This window comes from Hyaena hyaena, unplaced genomic scaffold, assembly GCF_003009895.1.
Source record: "Hyaena hyaena isolate Hyena2069 unplaced genomic scaffold, ASM300989v1 scaffold_439, whole genome shotgun sequence".
Classification (NCBI taxonomy): domain Eukaryota; kingdom Metazoa; phylum Chordata; class Mammalia; order Carnivora; family Hyaenidae; genus Hyaena; species Hyaena hyaena.
The window spans coordinates 1592155-1617850 of record NW_024081067.1 but is presented as its reverse complement, the minus strand read 5'-3'; the positions used below and the strand labels follow the sequence as shown (position 1 = coordinate 1617850).

At 36.7% G+C, this 25696-nt stretch overlaps 1 protein-coding gene across 2 annotated transcripts in view; it reads left to right on the top strand.

Moving 5' to 3' along the window:
- Window positions 1-25696, top strand: part of RGSL1 (regulator of G protein signaling like 1) — a 56261-nt gene that overhangs the window by 14443 nt on the left and 16122 nt on the right. The window contains exons 2-6 of one of the 2 annotated variants that reach the window (XM_039252991.1): window positions 7215-7320; window positions 13260-13453; window positions 14774-14891; window positions 15288-15396; window positions 17654-17783. In XM_039252991.1, coding sequence (XP_039108922.1) covers window positions 7215-7320; window positions 13260-13453; window positions 14774-14891; window positions 15288-15396; window positions 17654-17783 — 657 coding nt within the window. Of the gene's footprint in view, window positions 1-7214; window positions 7321-13259; window positions 13454-14773; window positions 14892-15287; window positions 15397-17653; window positions 17784-25696 lie in introns of those variants that run through there. The other variant, XM_039252989.1, reaches the window with a different exon arrangement.

Below are 25696 nucleotides of genomic sequence, written 5' to 3'. Positions count from 1 at the left end.
TTTCTCCTTTCTCTCTTTTTAATTCAGTCCCTGCAGCTGTTACCACCTTCCCCCCCCACTTTCTTTCCAGCTGTTTTTTTGGGGGATACTTTTCCTGTACTCTCCCCCCATCTCCGTACTCTCTCTGGAAGCAAAAACAGCTCCCTGCCCTCCATGTCTTCTCTTTCCCCCAGTTCACCTCTCTGCCCGCATACCTGCTGAGTTCTGTGGTTCAGTCCGTGAATATTGTGTTAATCCTCAAGTCAGTTTTCTAGGTGTGCAGGATGGTTTAGTGTTGATCTGGCTGTATTTCATGTACACAAGACAGAAAAGAGACTTCCATGCTGTTCCGCCATCTTGGGTCCTAAATCTTTAGGTTTGTCATCACTGATTCAGTCTCTTGTGATAGTATATTCAAATTTTTTATTTCTGAGTCTGAGTCTGTTTGATCATTGTATATTTCTTGGAATTTTCCATTTATCTAGGTTATCTAATTTATCACCATACTTATAATGTTTTCTTTTTATTTCTATAAGGTTGGTAGTAATGTCTCTACTTTCATTTCTGATTTTAGTAATTTCAGTCTTCTCTTATTTCTTGGTCAGTCTAACTAAATATCAGCTTTGTTGATCTTTTCAAAGAAAAGACTGTTTTGTTGATTTTTTTTTTTTTTACTTTTCTTTCTTTTCTTTTTTTTAGAGAGAGAGAGAGAATGCAAGCAAGAGAGAAGGGCAGAGGGAGTCTTAAGCAGGTTGCATGCTCAGAATGGAGTCCAGTGTGGACTCAATTCCATAACCCTGGGATCATGACCTGATCCAAAATCAAGAGTCAGACGCTTGGCCCACTTAGCCACCCAGATGCCCCAGTTTTGTTGATTTTCTATATTGGTTTTCTATTCCCTATTTTGTTTACTTCCACTCTAATCTTTATAATTCTGTTTTTCTGCTAACTTTGGGTTTAGCTTGCTACTTTTTATCTAGCTCCTAGAGGTGTAAGTTTCAGTTACTGATTTGGTATCTTTTTCTTTAATATCTGCATTTACAAGTATATATATTTCTTTTTGAGCCATGTTTTTGCTTTATCCCATGTGTTTTGGTATATAATGTTTTCAATTTCATTTAACTCAAAATTACTGTACTTTTCAGCTCCAGAATTGTTATTTGATTTCATTTTGTCATTTCTGTCTTTTTATTGATAATCTGTTTGGTGAGATGCCATTCTCTTCACTTCCTTTAGTTCTTTGTCCATGCTTTCCCTTATCTCTTTGAGCATATTTAAGACAGTTGATTTAAATTTTTTGTCTTGTAAGTACAATGACCAGATTTCTCATGGACAGTTAATATTGATTTCTTTTTTCCTGTAAATGGGGCATATGTGGTTTTTTTGCATAACTCATAGGTTTTTTGTTGTTGTTGTTGAAGACTGGACATTTTGAACATCATAATATGACAAAATCAGATTTTCCCCTTTCCTTCAAGTTTGCTGCTTTTGTAGGCTGTGTGTGTGTGTGTGTGTGTGTCCATTTGTGTGACTTTTCTCAACTATTTTTGTAAAGTCTGTATTCTTTGTTATGTATAACCACTGAAGTCTGTGTTCTGTTAGCTTATCGCCAACTAGTGTTTTGATAGCCTCCTTGAATGTCAGGAAGGAAGGAAGGAAGGAAGGAAGGAAGGCAGGCAGGAAGGCAGGAAGGAAGGAAGGAGGGAAGGAAGGAAGGGAGGAAGGGAGAGAGGGAGAGGGAGAGGGAGGGAGGAAGGAAAGAGAACGAGAATGAGAACAAGAACAAGAAAGAAAGAAAGAAAAGTGAAGGAAATGAAAAGAGATCAAAAGAAAAATTACTCTACTGGTCTTTGCAGATTGGCTATGTGGTGGAATGCTCTTTTAATGTTCAGCCAGGCCATATACAACTCTGCCTTAGCCTTAATTTCCTATTTGCCTTGAACCTGAAGTTCAGGCAGATATGAAAGTTGTGGATCTTCTCATACCTTCTGAACATACATCCAGTTCTGAGCATATGAATAGGTTTTTTAATTCCCTAGTATATGGCGGAGTTTTAAAAGCCCTTATTATCCCATGTATCTACTTTTACAACCTCACCTTTCCCCAACTTTGTGCCTGTCTGGTGTCTGGTGTCCCAACTGTTGGCCCAGGCTAATATACCCAGGACTTTTGCCTTTAAATGCTTCCAGCAAATGTCACATGGGATGCATTGCAGCCCTGAAAACACTCCAAATAGGGCAAAACAAAGGCTAGTCCTTGTGCAAATACTTCAGGGAGCCAACAGACAACCTCAGTTCACAAGTGACAAATATATTCTTTGAAAATTAGATCCATATCGCTACCTCTGGCAATAGCAACCTTCATCAAGAATGTAAGCTGCTCACATAGGGCCACCACTGGTGTGGAATGGAGGAATGGTAGGTAGACAACTTAAAATCCACAGCATTTTCTTACCAGATGCAGCCACTTCTTTATTCTCTAAACCTTCACTTACTGTTAAGTTCCTGACCAGATTCCAGAGTCCTGTAAAGCCATGATTCTGACCATTTTTGCCACATCTTTAGTTACTTTTATGGAAAATGGATCCTTGAAGCTCCCTACTTATCACTTTCTGTGCTGTCATTCCCTATTATATTTTTTAAGGTTTATTTATTTATTGAGACAGAAAGAGAGAGAATAGGGAAGGGGCAGAGAAAGGGAGAAGGAGAGAATCCCAAGCAGGCTCCACACTGCCAGTGCAGAGCCTGATGCAAGGCTTGAACCCATGAGATCATGACCTGAGCGAAAATCCAGAGTCAGATGCTTAACCGACTGAGATACCCAGGTGCTCCCCTATTGTACTTTTTAACCCATAAATTCAGTTTATCCCTCCATTTATTTAAGTTTTCTTTAATTTCTTTCAATTATGTTTTATAGCTTTCCATATAATATTATGCTATAGCTTCCAGTATATTTGTTTCTAGATCTTTAATGTTTTCTTATAGACTTGTAAATAGTATGATTTTTAAATTGTGTCTGGCATATAGAAATATAGTTGATTTTTACATGTTTGTCTTGTGCTCCACCACTTTCCTAAATGATTTATTCTAAAACTTTGTCTGCAAATTTGATTTTTATATACACACAATTGTGCTCTCTGCCAACAAAGAGTTTTATTATTTTCTGAAATATTTATGCCTTTGATTTATTTTCATTACCTCCTTGTTCTTTTTTTTTAAAAATTTTTATGTTTATTTATTTTTGAGAGAGAGAGAGAGAGCATGAGCAAGGAAGGGGCAGAAAGAGAGGAGGGCACAGAATCCAAAGCAGGCTTCTGGCTTTATAGCTGTCAGCACAGAGCCCCACCTGGGGCTCAAACTCACAAGCCGTGAGATCATGACCTGAGCGAAAGTCGGATGCCTAACTGACCGAGCCACCCAGGCAACCCCTCATTGTTCTTACTAGGTCCTCCATTACCCTTTCAGATAGAAATGGTGTTGGCAAGTATCCTTGTCTTAATCTCAAAGAGGGGTTTAATTACAAACTTAATTTCTTTAAAAATATATAAGACTTTACAGACTTTCTATTCTTCTTATATCATTTTAATATGTTGTATTTTCTACAAGCCTGATTTCATTTGAAATTTCAGATATGTTGTTAAGTTGCTTGTGATACCCTCTTATTACAATTAATTATCTATAAAGCATGTAATGTTGGATGCAGTATTCTGTATATGCAATTAGGTATATTTGACTATGTTCAGATATTCTATATCTTTAATGATAATTTTAGTTTATATTTGTATCCATTACCAAAAAAGAAATTTTTAAATTCCCCATTCTGTGGATTCTTTCTTTCTTTCTTTCTTTCTTTCTTTCTTTCTTTCTTTCTTTCTTTCTTTCTTTCTTTCTTTTCTTCTTTCTTTCTGTTTTTTAGACTTGCAGTTTTTCCTTTATATTATTAGAGACTATACCTCTAGATACAAGCAAATTTGGAATTATAGCTTTCTGGTAGAACAATTCATTATTTTTAATAATGCTTCTTATCTTATTGTTTACTTTTTCTAATATTATTATAGTCATCACTTTTCTTTCCGGCTAGTGTTTGCTTATTATATCCTTTTCCATTCTTTTATTTTTTAATATCTCCTCCTTTTATAGTTAAGGTGAGACTCTTTAAAGCAGAATCTCTTTTTTTTTAGTATTTTCATTTTTGTTAAATCCAATTTGAGAATTACCTTTTAATTAGAATATTTAGGGGCACGTAGGTGGCTCAGTCAGTTGTTGTTTTTTAAATTTTTTGATGTTTTATCTATTTTTGAGAGAGAGATAGAGACAGTGTGAGCAGGGGAGGGACGGAGAGAGAGGAAGACACAGAATCCAAAACAGGCTCCAGGCTCTGAGCTAGCTGTCAGCACAGAGCCTGATGCGGGGCTCGAACCCATGAACCATGAGATCATGACCTGAGCTGAGATTGGATGCTTAACCAACTGAGCCACCCAGGCGCCCCTCAGTTAGTTGGTTAAACATCCAACTTTGGTTCAGGTCATAATCTCATGGTTCATGAGTTCAAGCCCTGTGTCAGGGCCTCTATAGACAGCTCAGAGTCTGGAGCCTATTTCGGGTTCTGTGTCTCCCTCTGTCTCTGCCCCTCCCCCACTCACACTTTGTACCCCTCTCTCTCAAGAATAAACAATCATTAAAAAATTTTTAATTAGAGTATTTAGTCTGATTATATTCACTGTAACTTTTCATGTATTAGGTTTTAAATGCTACCCTACTATTTTCTATTTCTCCCTTCTGTTCTATGTTTCCTTTTCTCTCCTTTTGGCTTTCTTTAAGATTACAAGTTTTTTGGATTAATAATTCTATATATTTCCACTAATGAGTTGTCTTTACATGTTTTCTTTTTTTAGTGGTTACTGTACAGATTTTAAAATGCATCCTTGACATATTAAAGATTAATTTAAATTACTGCTTTTACTGCATAAATATTACCTTAGTTCATTTTGAGGAGTCAGCCTGAAGTCTTTACTGACATTGTTTAGTAGGAGGAAGTATTTATTTTATCCATTCCACTCCCCCCCTCCAACCCATATTTTCTTTTTTCCTTTGTTTTCATGCAATTTTAGTATGATGTACCTAAGTATTTATGCTATTGTGATTTTAGGACTTCTTGAATTTCTGATTTGATGTCAGTTGTCAGTTTTAGAAATTTTTCAATTATCTTTTCAAATATTTGTCCTGCTCCATTTTATTTCTTCCCTCCTTATAACCTTCCTACATATATTTTTGACATTATAGCCACATGCTTGTCTTATGTGACTTATTCTTTATTTTCCATATTTTTCTCCAGATGTTTCAGTTTGCATATTTTCTTTTGATTTAAAACCTGGTTCAGTAATTCTCACTTTGTTGTGTAGAATTTGTCGTTAAGCCAGTTTTTTAACTTCAGTCGTTAAGTTTTTTATTTTTAGAATATTTTTCTTTGATATTCAGTCTATGTTGATATTTTCCTTCTTTTAATTCCTTGTACTATATTAATAATGGTAACTTTAAAGTCCATATTTGGATTTCATATGTCTATTTCAACTATCAATTTTTCTCCCTTGGTTTTTGGTCAGGCCTTTTAAAATACCTTTTTATTTCTGCTTTACTTGTGAACATTGTTGGTAAGAAATTTGTAGAGATAATTTGAGGCTCTGGGTAATGTTATTTTCCTCCAGAGAGGATTTTGGTGTGTATCTGAAATACAGGTAGCCATGGATTCAAATAACCTGAATCCATTTAGGGATTGAGTTGGTGCAAAGCCAGTTTTTATTCCTAATGATAGATGAGCTATTTCTGGTTTCTCTTTCTTCTTGGGATCTTAATTGAAAGACTGGGGTACTTATCAGAGCCTCTTTTCCTTTGCTGTTTTGCAGTTTTCCCTTCTTCTGCCTTGAGAGTCTGCCAAAAGCTTTGTTAAAATGTTCAGTAGCAACTGTCATTATTGATAAGTGTCTTGAGAATGAAAGCAATGCCAGGTTTTTTTGTCCATGTTCTCATGGCCAGTGGTTTTTGTCTTCTGACCTATTGTGATTTTAACACTATGACTGCCTCTAGGGTGTGAGCTTAACTTTCTGGTTTCTAACATCCTCTTTATTTCTTATTTCTATGTTTTTATTTTCTTAATTTTTTACAAGCTTACATATGAGTCCTAAAATGTTATTTTTTAAATCCAGCATTTATAACTGTTTGTATTGTATTGGAAGTTTTTTTGAGTTTCTTTTGTGTGATTTTTTTTTGTATCTGGTCTTCCATAGTCTTGATTTTATTTTTTTTACCTATTCAATTGTATTTATTTAGAACCAGTAGCTACCTCTATTGCTTTCAATCTTTTTTTTTTTTGTATGCTGTCACTGAAAGTATTACCAAACCACACAAAAATTCTCTGTGAGAGTGTATTCCATTTAATAAACATTTTAAAGCATTGACTGTGTAACTAAGACATGTTCTCACCTCTGGGGAGTGAGAGAAGTAATATGGCATCCTTGCCCTTAATGAATTGATAGTCTATATTTTTTTTCTACAATCCTGACCTCAAAGGGGTCTCCTAAAATGCTGAGATCCTTGGAATCTGTTGTTCTCAGGAGTAATGTTTTAATATTTTTTTTAAATAATGGTTTTTAGACGGCAATAGGGAACCAGGTACCCACTCTAAATTGTATATGGTGTGATACAACACCTTTTAAGAAGCTTTCAGTGGGCACAGTGTTCTCAGGAAAGAGAATGATTTCAGTTAAAGTACGAAGATAGAGGGAATTCTTAACAAAGAAGTCAAGACTCTATGAGGGTTTGCTGATTACATAGCAAGAGTTCCAGAGTGAAAAGGCATAGGATGCAATAACAGAGGTGTAAAGGCAGACTGAATGTCATGTGGAGTATGGTCCAGTCAAAATGGGTGACTGGGGGAATGTTAGATGACACTTGGTGTTGAAATAAGAAAATAGACTTGGTCTCAGCAGTCTTCTGATGAAGGTGGGTTCTTGGTCTAATGTCCAGCAGACTTAGATAACACAGTCTGGACTGAAGTCAGGAATAAAATCATCTCTAAGTTTCTTTTCAGCAGTAATGGCCTGAGTTGTTGGCAGTTGTGGGGACTGTGATTTTTCCACATGCACTCAATGTCTGATGAATATCCTTTTCATTTGTCCCTTCTTAGTCTTGAAATGTTCTTATAACATGGCATTCCCTAACTTTGTGATTTTTCATTAGATTTTACTGTGAAAATTATCAGAGAACCAAAAGTGGTTCCACCCTCACCTAGGAAAATGTCCTTTTACAAAAAGACTGGTGTGAGGAAGCCCTCCTTAAGACCCAGGTAAGACATAGGGTCTGGCTACAGCAATATTCTCCAGACACAAGCCCTCTTTAATCTCAACATGTCTAATGCTGAACTTATCCTTCTGTATATGGGTTTTTAAAAAACGTTTTCTCATATATCATAAACATACACACAGTATGTATGTATGTATGTATGTATGTATGTATTTATTTTGAGAGAGAGAGAGAGAGCAGTGGAGGGGCAAAGAGAGAGAGAGAGAGAGAGAGAGTCAGTCTCAAGCAGGCTCCATGCTATCAGCACTGAGCCTGATGTGGAGCTTGATCTCACAATGCAGGGATCATGACCTGAGCCGAAACCAAAAGTTGGGCACTTAACTGACTGAGCCACCTAGGCACCCCCACATTTTGTATTTTAAACCAATTATTTATTTTCAAAAATTGACACCATGCAATATATATTATAAAATAACATTTTTTTAACTTAAAAAACTATCATGGATAACATTTCATGTCAGTATGTATAGTTCTACTTCCTTTCATAGTATAGATGTAACATAGTATAGTATACATGTTTTTTATGGACATTTTTATAAACTTTTTAATGGACATTATATTATTTTTAATTTTTCACTGCTATAAATCGTGCCACAATAAACATCTTTGTACATATATTCTTGCTTATTTGTTTTTCTGTATTGTGTACTATTGTAGTAACCTCCTAACTGGTCCCTTATTTCATGTCTCTCCCCCTTATAATCAGTCCTAGATTAAACCTTATTAAGGTCTCACTTCTAGAAAAAAGCTCTGTGGCCTTTTTTTCAGAAGTGTCCACTTCTTTCTACTTACCTTAGCACCAGTGCCACTTCTACATAAAAAGTTCCTCAGATGTATGTCGCTATGACTTCCCTCTTCTCTGAGCACAAAATCCCTAAAATACAACACAAATCACTTACCATGTGCTACTTTTTACTGCTCTTTAGTTTTTAGGTATATTTTCTATTTTTTCAACTTGACTATGATTTTCTTGTAGGCCATGCCATTTATTCCATTATTTATTGTTTATTCAATGATTACCTATTAGTGACTAGGTATATGGAAAGTTCTTAAAGAAGATGAAGATATAGTAACACATATAGATTTGGTAGTCAAAGTCACTGAGAGAATATTTTGCATAGAGAAAACTTTCCAAAGTATGCTTTCAGTTACTGATAACATTCATTGAGGGTGATAAGTCCTCTCTCTCTTCTAACTACTCTAGATAGATCTTCCTTCCCTTAAAGGAACTGAAATTGTTCTCTGACCATTAATCATTTATTTCTATTGTTGTTCGAATCTGCACCACTTTCCACTGTGTCTACAGAAATACCTATTCTCCAACTTAGTTAAGTATCAGAGAAGTGTTACAGTCCGGTTTCATGTTTTCAGTTAAGACCAAAACAGAATGCCCCATGGATACTGCAGTTGCATTTCTCTTTAACCTTGTCCCTAGCCCTCATTCAATGCAATAAGCAGTTACTGAACATATATTGTGTCATAGACACTAATGTTACAAAAATGAAATATATTCCTTGCATTTATAAGGCTGACCTTAAAATTTTATAATAAAATATTGGATAATTACTATAAGGGTATAGGAAATAGAAGGAAATTTTGAGTGAGGATTAGGAAAGTTAAATTATCAGAAGAGATTCCAAACTACATGTACAATTTCATGTGCATATGCAAAGAAATGAGAGTATTTTGAGGGTAGGGCTAAGCCTTCCAAGCTAAAGAAATGACACAAACATATAAACTAAAAATACAGAAGTATTTAAAAACTTGAAAATAGTCCAGTAGTGTTAAAGCATACAATGCATGGGGTGAAGGGACATAAAGCATAATATTAGAAAGCCAGATTGAGACCAAATAACATAAATAAAGTCTTGAAAAAATCATTAAGGAGTTTCTATTGATTAACTAGAAATGAGAATTTCTTGAGGTTTGTTTGAAAAGAGTACCAGAAATACCTATTATATGGATTTAGTAAACATTACCCTGGCAGAAATAGTAATGATATATGAGGATTCAGAGCATCAGAGACTGAAGACATAAATAATAGCTAGAAGGTTGCTGTAGTTGTTCATACAAGTGATATTAAAAGCTTGAATTAGGGGTGTCTGGTGGCTCAGTTGCTTAAGATCTGACTTTGGCTCAGTTCACAATCTCACAGTTCGTGTGTTTAAACCCCATGTTGGGCTCTGTACTGACAGCTCAGAGCCTGCTTTGAATCCTCCCTCTGTCTCTGCTCTTCTCACTCTTGCACTCTCTCTCTCTCTCTCTCTCTCTCTCTCTCCTGCTCTCAAAAATAAATAAACATCTAAAAATCCTTGAGTTAAACAGTTGGAGTAGAAATGGAAGGGAAGATATAGATTTTAAAACCACTGAAGAGGAAGAATCAGACTTCTAGAATGGTAGAGGAAGAACATCACAAATTGTCTCCCCATAAAAGCAATGATAAAGGGGCACCTGGGTGCTCAGTTGGTTAAGTTTTTGACTTTTGATTTTGGGTCAGGCCATGATCTCACAGTCATGAGATCCAGCCCTGCATTGGATCTTAAGATTCTCTTTCTCCCTCTACCCCTCTCTCCTGCTCTCTCTCTCTCTCTCTCAGAAAAAAAAAAGTAATGTTGACACTGAACAAACCTGTCAAAAAATTTCAGAACTCTGTAAATTATTATTTTATGTTAAATTTCAACTTTAAAGAACAACAACAACAAATTATGAGAATACCCCTCCCCTCACCAAAATAAAAAGCACTCAGGAAAGTATGACTGATACACAGAAGGAAAAAAGCAAGCAATAGAAGCTGTCTCTGAAGTTATTTAGATGTTGGAATTATCAAAGACTTGTCAGCAATATGTTTAATGAAGTAAAGGAAACCATACTTAAAGAATTAAAAGGAAAATATGATGACAATGATTCATCAAATAGAAAATATTAATAAGATCAGAATTATAAAATAGAACAAATAAAAATCTGTCGTTGACATATGTGACATTTAATAAACAAAACAGATGAACATAGGGGAAGGGAAGCAAAAATAAGATAAAAAACAGAGGGAGACAAACTATAAGAGACTCTTAAATATAGAGAATAAACTGAGGGTTGCTGGTTAAGTGTTGGGTGGGGGGATGGACTAAATGGTCAGTGGACATTAAGGATGGCACTTGTTGGGATGTGCACTGGATGTTATATGTAAGTGATGAATCACTAAATTCTATTCCCGAAAGAATTACTATACCACATGTTAACTAACTTGGATTTAAATTAAAAAATTAATTAATTAAAAATATCTGGAGTTGATAGGTACAATAACTGAAATGAAAAATTCACTAGAGAGAATCAACAGCAGTTTGAAGTTGGCAAAAGAATCAGTGAAATTCAAAGTAGCTCAATAGACATTACCCAGTCTGAAGAAAAAAGAATAAAGAAACAAACAGAACCTCACAGACTTAAGAGATGCTACTAAGCACACCAACACACAAATAATGAAAATCCCAGAAGAGGAAGGAGAGAAAAGGGGGCAGAAAAGTTTTTGAATATATAACTGTTGAATACTTTCCAAATTTTATTAAAGCCACAATTAAGATGTGCGAAGAGCTTTATGAATGCCAAGTAGGATAAACTCAAAGGATCCACATTTAGACACATCATAGTCAAATTTTGAAAGGCAAAGAGAAAAGTCTTAAATGCTACAAGAGAAAAATGACATATTCAAGGGAACTACAACAAGATTAAAATTTACTTCATATCAGAAACAATGGAGACCAAAGTTGGGATGATATATTCAAACTAAACTCAAGGGAAGTCGAGGACATAAATAATAAATATCAACAAAATATAGAGAAAAATAGAGGAAATTGAAGCACAAGTAGATATTTTGTAAAGATAAAAAAAAATGATAAAACATTAGCTATACCGGCCAAAGGGGAAAAGTGAAATGACACAGATAACCAAAGTCTGGATTGAAAGACAACATAAGATTTTAAAGAAATTCAAGGAACAAATTAGACAACTTAGGTGAATTTAATAAATTCCTAGAAATACCCAAATTTCTGAAACTGACTTAAGCAGTAGAAAATGTGAGTAAATCTGTAACAAGAGAAGAAATTAAATTAGTAGCTTAAAATTTTCTCACAGAGAAAAGTCTAGGTACAGATGGCTTCATTGGAGAAATCTATGCAATAGTTAAGACAAATAATACCAATAGTCCATGAAGTCTTTAAGAAAATAGAGGAAAAAGGAACACTTGCTAAATTATTCTATGAGACCAAAAAATATTATCCTGATCCCAAAGCCAAACAAAGATATCATAAGAAATGAAAATTACACACCGATATCCCTCTCAAATATAGATATAAAAATCCTCAACAAAATATTAGCCAACCAAATCCAGCAAGATATAGAAAATATTACAAAGCATGATCAAGTGAGATTTATCCTACAAATGCACAGTTGCTTTTTAACATCCAAAAATCAATTAATATGCCATATTAATAAAATAGGCGGGATACTCCACATGATTATATCAATTGATGCATGAAAAGCATTTAAAAAATCCATCACCCATTCATAAAAAATCCATCTCAAAACTTAAAATAGAAGCATACTCTCTTTTATGAATAAAGATCATCTATTAAAAAAACCCCTGAGAGCTAACATCATAGTTAAAGAAATAGGTATATAAAGGAGGAAAAATAAGTTGAACAACATGTGGTGTGTGTATATTATTATTAAATATTAACTATGACAAAGACGAGGTTCAAAGGGCAGCTGAAATTTTGAAGTGGGATATGGTATCAGTGAAAATCGAAGTGAAATGAAACCACTTCCTCATATCAATGAAAACTGAAACCCCGAGGATGCAGACATTATGAGGGGCGGGGGGCGGGGGGCGGGGGAGTCATAAGGCAAAAGTAAAAACGTTTGAGGATTAAACATCAGGGGCACCTATATTTAAGAAAATGTGAAAGAATAAGTCAGCAAAAGACATTTAGACATATTGATCAATAACAACTGATCACTCATCTCTGCCTCACTGAAATGACTGTCAGTTAGGAGTTGCTTTAAATGTATGATGTAAAAAGAAGATTTCCTTGAAAAAAATTATATCCTTTAAAATACCTCTCCTCGTCCTGCATTAGGGTTATCAGATGATTGGACCGAGCTTAGGGTGGATATATAAAATTTTATTTTATTTTTTAAACAGAAGTAGAAGCTACATTTATATTTTATTTTACTCTTTTTAAAATATAATTTATTGTCAAACTGGCTATACAGTGTATACAGTGTGCTCTTGGTTTTGGGGAGATTCCTGTGATTCATCACTTACATACAACACCAGTGCTTATCCCAACAAGTGCCCTCCTCCATGCCCATCACCCATTTTTCCCTCTCCCTGACACCCACCCCCCCATCAACCCTCAGCTTGTTCTCTGTATTTAAGAGTCTCTTATGGTTTGCCTCCCTACTTCTCTATTGTAACTATTTCCCCCCCTACCCTTCCGCCATGGTCTTTTGTTAAGTTTCTCAAGTTCCATATATGAGAGAAAACATATCTGTCTTTCTCTGACTTCTTTCACTTAGCATAATACCCTCCAGTTCAATTGGCAGGATTTCATTCTTTCTCATTACCAGGTAGTATTCTATTATATATATAAACCACATCTTCTTTATCCATTCATCAGTTGATCAACATTTAGGCTCTTTCCATAATTTGGCTATTGTTGAAAGCACTGCTATAAACACTGGGGCACATGTGCATATAAAATTTTAAAGTTATCTCTAAGGAAATAGTAACCAATTTTTTCACCCTATTTTTTACACACGGCTAAAGGCCCCACAATCTGGGAGATGCCCTTCCCCGTTCCATACTTGAAGCAGAATCCAGGGTCATCATTCCTTTCTCTTCACCAACGATGCTTTCTTATTTTCCAGAAACTTGACAGAAGTCCTCCTAAATACAGGCCACTTGGAATTCTTCAAGGAGTTCCTCAAAGAACGGAAAGCTGATAGCCCCTTGAAATTCCTGATGGCCATCCATAAGATCAGTATTGAGACAAATGAAAAGATGTACAAGTTTCTGTTTGAAAATATAATCAAGACTTTCTTCCATGGCAAAGTCCCTGCTGGTATGCATCCTCTTTCTTGATACTGTTTCCTTTTCCCTGTAGTATTTTAGGAAAAGAGTTTGACACAAAACCTGTCTCATGTGAGTCCCCTGAAAGAGCAGGACAAAGCAATGGCCACACAAGCAGAATTGGGACAAAGATTAAAAAGGACAGTAAAAGCAGAGAGCAACACTAATCAGTCTAAAGTATAATCCTAGTATGAGGAGCCAAGTGTAAGACACTTGTGCTTATATGTGAAATGTATCCTCTCATTTAACTGTATTCAACACTGAAAATAGGCTCTTGTTTAATCTCTATAAGTTAGGAATGAATAGCTCCATTTTACTAATAAGGAATATGAAACACAGAGAACTTGAATTCAAACTCAAGTTATCTGACCCTTAAATCCACTAGACAGAAATTAGATACAAGAGCAAGAGTTAGCTACATGTAAAATTGGAGTTCTCGCCAGTTATGTGTTGTAGACAGAGTTTTACTGGGGAGGAGAAAACTGTCTCCCTGAAAATCTTTTGTTTCATAAGTTTTGTTTTCTTGCCTATGGAGGTAGGACAATTTGACCCATGCCAGAAATGAAAGTTGTAAAAGTATTGTTGTAAAAAAAGTTGTAAAGTATTGGCCCTATAATTCTAGAGGAAAAAAAGAGGTGAGCATAATTCCATCCTCAAAGTAAACAAATCCATAGCAAAACAATGAAGGTAAAGCCTTTTATTTTGGCACAAATGAATGTGTGTGTGTGTGTGTGTGTGTGTGTGTGTGTGTGTGTGTGTGTACGTGCGCTTACTTGTGGTAACCTAGATCAGGTTAGAAATTTTATGAAAGTAAAAAGAGAGGTAAAACTGGCAAATCTTTACTTGTAAGAAACATTTATTTGTTGAGTCTCAGGAAGAAGACAAAGAGAAGTATGTAGATCTTGTCCTTGATAAGTTTTCATGAACAAAATAGTCTCTGAACACCTGGAGAATTACATTGCCCTCATGACACTTATTTGTAATCTTGGATTCCCCATTTATCCCTGTAGTTTAACATTAATCCTTTACTGCTCTGCTCTCTTCCTAAACCAAAAACTTTAAATTAGCTGCAGAGATGAGTCCTTTAAATATTTCTCTCCCCTTAAGCACTCATCTTAGTAATTTGAATGGAAGTAAACCAGGGCTGTATTGGCTCTGCAACCCTGCTTTTGAGATTTTCAGACAAATTGTGGAGAGTTCAGAGTCTAACCAGATTGAGAATAAGAGACAGACTCTAAGAGGAAAAACACACTGGCTACCTCAGAAATGGTAGACAAGAAGATGAGGACTTTTTCTCTCTTGTATTTTTTAGAAGAAATGCTGCAGTGTGATGCCCCTATTATCCAAGAAATCTCTCACATGGGTCATATCAGCACTGCTACATTATTAATGATACAGAGCTATGTCATGAAATCTCTGGAAGAAAAGTGGTGAGTATTGATCAGTGAAGGCCAAGGTTCTTTCTGGACCTGCTCATTGGCTTCTGAACGCTGTAGTACTCAAATAATCTCAAATGCCAAAAGTTCACTGCCAGAGCTTCCCTACAAGAGAAAAGTCAAATTTATCTTGAATCCTCTACTTACCTACCTATGCATATGCATGTGCACACACACACTTGAGGTCATTTAGTATAGTACTGACTAGGAAGGATAGGTTACCATTAGCAAAGGATTGAAATTGTAAGAAGAATATTTGTAAATGTCTCATCATTCCTCAATTCCCATTTTCTCAACTTCCTCCAAAAGCTGAGATAGATTTGCCTTCACTGTTACCTTTTATGTACCAGGTGTTTTCCTTCTTTGATGTCCTTGGTCTCCTTTTGACAGGTTTAAAGATTACCAAGAGCTGTTCCCACCTTACCCCCAGGAAGGGCATATTGAAGTGCAAACTTCTAAGAAGCCCTCAAAGACAACAACTTTCCTACAGGAATCTCAGGTCAGTGAGGAAGACAGTGAAGATAAGACATTGGGGACAAGAAAAGCACTGCTTAGGCATTGTCAACCATGCAAAACAGTTTCATTGTTAGCTTATTTATTCACCAAAACAACCACTCTTTTGGAGAGGTTTCTTAATTCACATTATACAAAGAAATTCTGAGGCCCAGAGAAATTATTACATTGGGAATTTAAGAAAATCCCTGTTTTCACTCTGTGACTAGAACCAATGGAGTGATAGACTTAAGGGTCAAATATGTGGAGATCAAAATGTCGGTGTTTTTAAAAAACTTTTTAAAGTTTATTTATTTATTTTGAGAGAGAGAGAGAAGAAGGAGGAGGAGGAGGAGAAGAAGAAGGAAGGGGGAGGGAGAGAGAGAGAGAGAGAGAGAGAGAGAGAGAGAATCCCAAAAGCCTCCATGCTGGGGCTCAAACTGTGAGATCATGACCTAAGCAGAAGCCAAGAGTCAGAGGCTAAACTGACTGGACCACCCAGCCCCCTCCCCCCCAAATGTAAGTGTTTTTATGGCTGAAAGCTAGTTTGAAGGACATGGGTTGACCGTGAAGCCAAATGGGTTTAATAATCCCAAATTGCACCCAACTTAAACTTAGTTACAGGTCCAGCTCCCTGACAGAATAACTTAAGCCTGCATTTACCTGAGTGAACCCCTTATGAATGACAAAGGCAGGCCTAAACACAGGTATCCTGCAAACAAGCAACTCCCAGAGAGTGAATGCAGAAGGCTGACAGCAAAACATGTCTATTTTCTCCTTCCAAACGTATCAAATGTTTAACCCATTCTCCTCTGTGGGAGGAAAGGAAAAGGGAAGAAAGAGGAGACAGGAATTTTTTTTCCAGCTTATAGAAAAGCACTTTAATTGACAGTATATAATTTTCCAAAATATAGTTTTGTAAGGAAATGACAATAATACAGTTTTTTACAAAGAAGTTTCTCAGTAAATCCCATTGTACTTCAGACCCCCTCCACTAAGACACATGCTCCCCCAGACAGGAATGTTATTCAGGAAAGTCTCTTCATACGATCTGAGAAAAAATATGTTTCCTTTAAATAATCACTTGCTCGATGTATTATAGAGTTGATTAGTATCAGAAAAATTTGAGCCCAGCTCCATCTGACTCCAAAAATTATGATATTTCTGAAAGTAGGCATAGGCAATGGGCATCTATGCCCATTGATCCTATACTCCAGATATGAACACTTCGGCTCCTTCCTTTCTCCTCTTTATTTCTTCCATACATGAGTCAACTCTATGTCAGGATACCATGAATGATCATGTAGGACATTAAAAAGAATATTGCACCCAGAGCCAGCAGACTTCATTTTAATTTCAAGTCTTACAGCTGCTCTTAGATAAGAAAAGATAAAAAGAAACCAACATGGACTTAGTGCCTATTTTGTGCCAAACACTGCATTGGAGTTTACATGTATAATCACTAGCCCTCACCACAACCCTGAAGGCTGTTGTTTCTATCTTACACATGGCGATATTGAGACAAATTGAGTTGACCCAAATTACACAATTATGGAGAAGCTAGGCTCCAGACTCAAAGTTTCTGATCTCGAATCCAGCGATTTTTGCATTTCACTACCAGCTCTCTAAAGTCATCCTTACATTGAGGAGCCCACTTTGTTGAATGAGACAACTGAACTAGTTGATCAATAAGATCCTTTCTGGCTCTAAATATCAATTTGTCAAGGGGCAAATGAATTACAGAATGGTCACTGGGTATTATAAAACAGATGAGGAATTTATAAAATACATTTGTGTGTGTGTGTGTGCGTGTAATTATATATTTTTTCTTTTTAATGATTAGAAATGGTTTTACTCATTTCCTTATTACTTCAGCACTTCAAATCTGCCCAAGCCATTATTCTCTTCTTGTGAGTTTTACTTATCTCTGACTCCTGTTTTCTTCCTGTTCTTAGCTCTCACACTCTCTCTCCTAATCATGGCATCTTAAGTCTTACCATAGAAAAATGGTGGTAGAATGAGCATTGCCAGTGGCCCCATGCCTAAGTAAAGACAGAATCTTCTACCCATTATCCACTTAATTTAGGGAAGGCTTATAATTCTCTGACCTGAATTTCCTCATCTTTAAATTGGAGCTAAAGATTATTTCCTGTAAAAGGAGGTATTGTGAGGATTAAATGTAATGAATGTCAAGTTTCTGGCATAGTAGGCTTTCACTGAACAGAAGCTATACTGACGAATGTGGCATACCTCTCTCTTTTCAGAAGAAAGGCTGGCTGAAAATGATTAGCTTTATTAAGAGCTTTTGCAAGTACCGCAGATTTATGTCTAATCCCACTAATCGCCAAGCATTTGAAGAATATCTTCACCTAGAAGTACAAAGTAGCAAGGAAAGTAAGTCACTTCTTTATTTACTGCCTTTCCTGTTGACATTCCAGACCCAGGGGTTAGCCCAGATAAGAAGCTGCAGGGCTGTTTGTGTCATGCCTGTGTTAGCTTTGGGTCTAGCAAGAACTCCAGGTCCTGGGTACAAAGCCAAGGTCACCTCTGCTTACAAAGGATGTGAGTCCGGTGGCTTCTGCCTACAGAGCCATCAATGGTGGAGAATGACTAGTCTTGCTAAAGCATAGCAAGATCTTATATTTTACAAAACGATTTGTCCATAGTATAGATTTATTCCACTACTATATTTATTATTTCATTCATTCATTCAACACTTTTTGAGAATCCACTATGGAGCAGGAACTTTGCCAGATGCTGGGGATACAGTAGTAAACATGCAGCATATGTTCTCATGACATTTACAGTCTTTTTAAAAAATATATTTTATTGTCAAATTGGTTTCCATAAAACAACCAGTGTTCATCCCAACAAGTGCCCTCCTAAATGCCCATCACCCATTTTTCCCTCTCTCCCACCCCTCATCAACCCTCAGTTTGTTCTGAGTATTTAAGAGTCTTTTATGGTTTGTCTCCATCCCTCTCTATAACTTTTTTTCCCCTTCCCCTCCCCCATGGTCTTCTGTTAAGTTTCTCAAGATCCACATCTGAGTGAAAACATATGGTATCTGTCTTCCTCTGACTGACTTATTTCACGTGGCATAATACCCTTCAGTTCGATCCACGTTGCTGCAAATGGCCTAATTTCATTCCTTCTCATTGCCAAGTAGTATTCCATTGTATAAATAAACCACATTTTCTTTATCCATTCATCAGTTGATGGACATTTAGGCTCTTTCCATAATTTGGCTATTGTTGAAAGCGCTGCTATGAACATTGGGGCACATGTGCCCCTATGCATCAGCACTCCTGTATCCCTTGGATAAATTCCTAGCAGTGCTATTGCTGGGTCATAGGGTAGTTCTATTTTTAATTTTTTGAGAAACTTCCACATTGTTTTCCAGAGTGGTTGCACCAGTTTACACTCGCACCAACAGTGCAAGAGAATCCCTGTTTCTCCACATCCTCACCAGCATCTATAGTCTCCTGATTTGTTCATTTTAATCACTCTGACCAGTGTGAGGTGGTATCTCAGTGTGGTTTTGATTTGTATTTCCCTGATGATGAGTGACGTTGAACGTCATTTCATGTGTCTGTTGGCCATCTGGATGTCTTCTTTAGAGAAGTCTCTATTCATGTCTTCTGCCCATTTCTTTACTGAAATATTTGTTTTTCAGGTGTGGAATTTGGTGAGTTCTTTACGGATTTTAGATACTCGCCCTTTATCTGATGTCATTTGTGACTATCTTTTTCCATTACCTCGGTTGCCTTTTAGTTTTTTGTTGGTTGTTTCCTTTGCAGTGCAGAAGCTTTTTCTTTATCTTGATGAAGTCCCAATAGTTCATTTTTGCTCTTGATTCCCTTGCCTTTGGGGATGTGTTGAGTAAGAAATTGCTGCAGCTGAGGTCAAAGAGGGTTTTTTTCTGTTTTCTTCTCTAGGGTTTTGATGGTTTCCTGTCTCACATTCAGGTCTTTCATCCATTTTGAGTTTATTTTGTGGATGCTGTAAGAAAGTGGTCTAGTTTCATTCTTCTGCATGTTGCTGTCCAGTTCTCCCAGCACCATCTGTTAAAGAGGCAATCTTTTTTCCATTGGATACTCTTTCCTGCTTTGTCAAAGATTAATTGGCCATACAATTGTGGGTCCAATTCTGGGTTCTCTATGCTATTCCATTGGTCGATGTGTCTGTTTTCGTGCCAATACCATACTGTCTTGATGATGACAGCTTGGTAGTAGAGGCTAAAGTCTAGGGTTGTGATGCCTCCCACTTTGGTTTTCTTCTTCAATATTACTTTGGCTATTTGGGGTCTTTTGTGGTTCCATACATATTTTAGGATAGTTTGTTGTAGTTTTGGGAAGAATGCTGGTACAATTTTGATTGGGATTGCATTGAATGTGTAGATTGCTTTCGGTAGTAGTTAATTTTTAACAATATTTATTCTTCCTATCCATGAGCATGGAATGTTTTTCCATTCTTTGTGTCTCCTTCAATTTCCTTCATAAGTTTTCTATAGTTTTCATCATACAGATCTCCTATATCTTTGGTTAGGTTTATTCCTAGGTACTTTATGGTTTTTTTGTGCAATGGTGAATGGGATCAGTTTCTTGATTTCTCTTTCTGTTGGTTCATTATTGGTGTATAAAAATGCAACCAATTTCTGTATGTTGATTTTGTACCCTGCGACTTTGCTGAATTCATGGATCAGTTCTAATAGGCTTCTGGTGGAGTCTGTCGAGTTTTCTATGTAGAGTATCATGTCATCTGCGAAAAGTGAAAGTTTGACTTCTTCTTTGCCAATTTTGATGCTGTTTATTTCCTTTTGTCGTCTGATGGCTGATGCTAGGACTTCCAGCACTATGTTAAACAACAGTGGTGAGAGTGGACATTCCTGTCGTGTTCCTGATCTCAGGGGGAGAGCTCTCAGTGTTTCCCCATTAAGGATGATATTAGCTATGGGCTTCTCATAGATGGCTTTTATGATGTTTGAGTAAGTTCCTTCTATCCCGACTTTCTCTAGAGTCTTTATTAAGAAGGGATGCTGTATTTTGTCAAATGCTTTTTCTGCATCTATTGACAGGATCATGTGGTTTTTATCTTTTCTTTCTTTAATGTGATGTATCACATTGATTGATTTATGAATATTGAACCAGCCCTTTAACCCAGGAATGAATCCCACTTGATCATGGTGGATAATTCTTTTATATGCTGTTGAATTTGATTTGGAAGTATCTTTTTGAGGATTTTTGCATCCATATTCATCAAGGATATTGGCCTTTACTTCTGTTTTTGCTGAGTCTCTGGTTTGGGAATCAAAGCGATGCTGGCTTCATAGAATGAGTCTAGAAGTTTTCCTTCCATTTCTATTGTTTGGAATAGCTTGAGAAGAATGGGAATTAACTCTGATTTAAATGTCTGGTGGAATTCTCCAGGGAAGTCATCTGGCCCAGGGCTCTTATTTGTTGGGAGATTTTTGATAACTGATTCAATTTCTTCACTAGTTATGGGTCTGTTCAGATTTTCTATCTCTTCCTGTTTGAATTTTGATAGTGCATGCGTGTTTAGGAATTTGTCCATTTCTTCTAAGTTGTCTCATTTGTTGGCATATAAATTTTCATAGTATTCCCTGATAGTTGCTTGTATTTCTGAGGGGTTCATTGTAATAAATCCATTTTCATTCATGATTTTGTCTATTTGAGTGCTCTCTCTTTTCTTTTGAGAAGCTTGGCTAGAGGTTTATCAATTTTGTTTCTTTTTTCAAAAAACCAAGTCTTGTTTTCATTGATCTGTCCAACTGTTTTTTTGAATTCTATATTGTTTATTTCTGCCCTGATTTTTATTATTTGTGTTCTTCTGCTGGGCTTGGGGTGCTCTTGTTGCTCTGCTTCTAGTTCCTTTAGGTGTGCTGTTAGATTTTGTATTTGCATTTTTCTAGTTTCTTGAAATAGGCCTGGAGTGCAATGTACTTTCTTCTTAGACCTGCCTTTGCTGCATCCCAAAGAGTTTGGATTGTTGTATTTTCATTTTCATTTGTTTCCATATATTTTTAATTTCTTCTCTAATTGCCTGATAGGCCCATTCATTCTTTAGTAAGGTGCTCTTTAACCTTCATCTTTTTGGAGGTTTTCCAGACTTTTTCCTGTGGTTGATTTCAAGTTTCATAGCTTTTTGATCTGAAAGTGTGCATGGTATGATCTCAGTTCTTTCATATTTATTGAGGACTGCTTTATCACTTAGTATGTGATCTATCTTGGAGAATGTGCCATGTGCACTTGAGAAGAAAGTGAATTCCATGGCCTCAGGATGTAGAGTTCTAAATATATCTCTCAAATCCATCTGGTCCAATGTGTCATTCAAGTCCATTGTTTCTTTAGTGATTTTTCTGTCTAGTTGATCGATCTATTTGCTGTAAGTGGAATATTAAAGTCCCCTGCTATCAGCACATTCTTATCCATAAGATTGTTTCTGTTTGTGATTGTTTTCTGTATTTGGGTGCTTCCAAATTTGGTGCATAGACATGCATAATTGTTAGCTCTTCCTGATGAATAGACCCTGTAATTATTATATAATGCCCTTCTTCATCCCTTGTTACTGCCTTTACTTTAAAGTCCAGTTTGTCTGATATAAGTATGGCTACTCCATATTTCTTTAGACTTCCAGTAGCATCATAGACATTTCTTCATCCCCTCACTTTCAATCTGAAGGTGTCCTCAGGTCTAAAATGAGTCTCTTGTAGATAGCAAATAGATGGATTTGTTTTTTGATCCATTATGCTACCCTATGTCGTTAATTGGAGCATTTAGTCCATTTACATTCAGTGTTATTATTGAAAAATATGGGTTCAGAGTCATTGTGTTCTCGGTAGAATTCCTGCTTGTAGTAGTGTTCCTTGCAACATTTCCCTCATAGAGTCCCCCTTAGGATTTCTTATAGGGCTGGTTTAGTGGTGATGAATTCTTTCCATTTTTGTTTATTTGGGAAGACCTTTATCTCTCCTTCTATTCTGAATGACAGGCTTGCTGAATAGAGGATTCTGGCTGCATATTTTTTTCTGTTCATTGAAGATTTCCTGCCATTCCTTTCTGGCCTGCCAAGGTTCAGTAAATAGGTCTGTCAACACTCTGATAGGTCTCCTTTTGTATGTTAGGGCCCTTTTATCCTTAGCTGCTTTCAGAATTCTCTCTTTGTCCTTATATGTTGCCAGTTTCACTATCATATGTCATGCAGAAGATCGATTCAATTTATGGCTGAGGGGAGTTCTCTGTGCCTCTTGGATTTCAATGTCTGTTTCCTTCCCCAGATTGGGGAAGTTCTCAGCTATAATTTGTTTAAGTACCCCTTCAGCGTCTTTCTCTCCCTCTTCCTCTTCTGGAATTCCTATGATATGGATATTGTTCCGTTTGATTGTATCAATCAGCTCTCGAACTCTCCTTTCATGCTTCTGGATCAGTTTCTCTCTTTTTCTCGGCTTCCTCTTTTTCTATAATTGTGTCTTCTAATTCACCTATTCGCCTCTCTGCCTCTTCAGTCCGTGGTTTGGATGCCTCCATTTTATTATGTACCTCATTTATAGCATTTTTAAATTCATCACAACTATTTTTAAGGTCCATAGTCTTTGTAGCAATAGTTTCTCTGATGTCTTCTATGCCTTTTTCAAGCCCAGAGATTAATTTTATGACTATTGTTCTAAATTCTTGTTTGGTTATGTTGCTTATATTTGTTTTGAGCAGTTCTTTAGCTATCACTTCTTCCTGGAATTTCTTTAGAGGAGAGTTCTTCTGTTTAATCATTTTGACTAGCTTTCTGTCTCTTGTCAGTTTTAAAAGCTTGTTATGTGCTCTGCACCTGCAAGTACTGCTCTGTTAAAGAAGGTTCATTGACTGTTCAGGGACTGTCTCTTCAGAAAGTGTTCTTTTAATGGTGTCTCTTGGTTTCTCTTGTTGAGACTTTGTTTATTTTATTCCCCTACTCATACTGATATTTGGGACTCTCCACCATGTGTACTTCGGTTTGTTTCTTGAGCTAGCCCTGAAAAGGAAAACAGACAGAGAAACACACAGGGAACAAAGGCACGCAAACGCCCAGACAAATCCAGCAAATAAGTAAACGAAAGAGAAAGAAAAAAGAAAAGAAAAGAAAGAGAAACCAAAAGACAAAAATAGTTTAAAAGCATAAAACCAGAATTCCCAGCTACAAATAAAGAGCATGGTGTGTGCAGTGCTAATGGAACAGCATATACAAAGAGAGAAATGACAGGGGCAGGGAGGAAGTGAAATTGGACAATGACCAGACAGAGAGACTAAGAGGCTTAATTCAGAGAGAGAAAGAGGAGAATATTGTGGGTGGTGAAGAGAAAGAAACGAAGATAATGTTACCCAAAGAAACTATATAGTCTGATTATTCCAGAGAGAGAGAGAGAAAGGAAGGTAACGATGGAGGTGTAGAATATGCATCTAGAGGATGGATTAAATGTGACTCTTTAAGCAAACCAATGACCAGTGTGCCCAGTCCAAGAGAAGGGAGGGATAAGAATGAGATAAGGTAAAATATATCTGAATAGAAAGAATTGATCTAGAAGTAATCACAGCAATGCATCAATGTTGCTCTTGCCCTGGGCTAGGTAAAAAAGAAAAAGCAGCTCTCTAGCAGGGGTGGGCATGGTTTGTTTTAGGCAGGTGTTGCCTCCACTGAGGTCCTGTGGGCTGCTCTATGAGGTCCCGCCTTGGTGGTTGTGGGGAGAAAAATGGTGGCGCCCCAGTCCCTTCTCAAACCAAGTGTTGCAAATCACTCTTTTGGGTCTGATCTCCCTGTGCTGTGGGTGTAGCCAAGGTTGGCCGTATTCTGTGTCCCAAGCCAGGCCTCGTTTCCAGGTCTTAGTCTGCATGCTTTAAAGATACCGCCGAAAGGGGCGCCTGGGTGGCTTAGTCGGTTGAGCGTCCGATTTTCGCTTAGGTCATGATCTCGCGGTTTGTGGGTTCGAGCCCCGCGTCGGGCTCTGTGCTGACTGCCAGCTCGGAGCCTGGAGTCTGTTTCAGTCTGTGACTCCCTCTCTCTCTGACCCTCCCCTGCTCACGCTGTCTCTCTCTCTCTCCTGGAAATAAATAAAACATTAAAAAAAAATTTTTAAAGATACCGCCGAAAGTGTAATCCCACAGGCCAGGCTGCTTCCCAGCTGGAGACTGGGCCAGGAGAGCAGTGGAGCAGTTTCTCTATGCATTGTTTTTTAAAAACTGCCAATCTGGTAAATGAAAAATAATGTGCCATTCTTATGTATGTTTCTTTAGTAATTAGCACTTTGATTTATTGGTCTTTTGTATTCTTTTTTGAATTGTTTATGTTCTTTTTCTATTTTTCTATTGGAATTTTTTAATATTATATTTTCTAATTTGCAAACGGTTTTGTATGTATGTTTTATGAACTGCTTCACAAACATTTAGGATTTTGGAGTAGTTCCAGCTCTTTTGTTTCTTCTTTTAAATAAAATTAGTTCAAACCTGTACGCCCCAGAATGGTAGGAAGTCCAATGTCACCGTTCTTCAATTTCCCATATCCTTAGTTTGTATGAGAGAGCCCAAGAAGAGTGTTTCTGTAGCTCAGTGGGAGATCTACCTGCCATTAGTCTGCTTTCTATCACTATCATTTAGCCTTTTCTGGGATTGTTATGGCCTTCAATTGACCCATTTATCATTACAAAAAACACTTTCTTTATCCTTGGTAATACTCTTTTTTTTCTGAAATCTACTTTGTCTGATATTAAAATAGGCACTCCAGTTTTTTTATTAGTGTTAGCACATATTATCTTTTCCATTCTTGTATCTATAACCTATTTATGCCCTATATTTAAAGTGCTCTTTTGGGGGCATCTGGGTGGGTCAGTTGGTTAAGCATCTGACTTCAGCTCAGGTCACGATCTCATGGCTCGTGACTTCAAGCCCTGTGTCCAGCTCTGTACGGATAGTGTGGAGTTTGGAGCCCACTTCAAGTTTTGTGTCTCCCTTTCTCTCTGCCCCTCCTCTATCTCTCTCTCTCTCAAAAATAAATAAGCATTAAAAACACTTAAAAAAAATAAAGTGCTCTTCTGGTAGCCAGCATAGAGTTAGGTCTTGCTTTTAAAAAAATAATAACCCAAATTAACAATCTTAGCCCAATTGAAAGGCAACTGTTAAATATTCAGGGCATTTTGTGAGCCATCAATAGCTTGAGATCAACTATGATAGAAGTATTTATTATAGAAATCACCAAATACTACAAATCAGATTTCCCCTTCCTTACCAGAGCTGGTTTATAAGTATATAACTGCTCCCAGATTT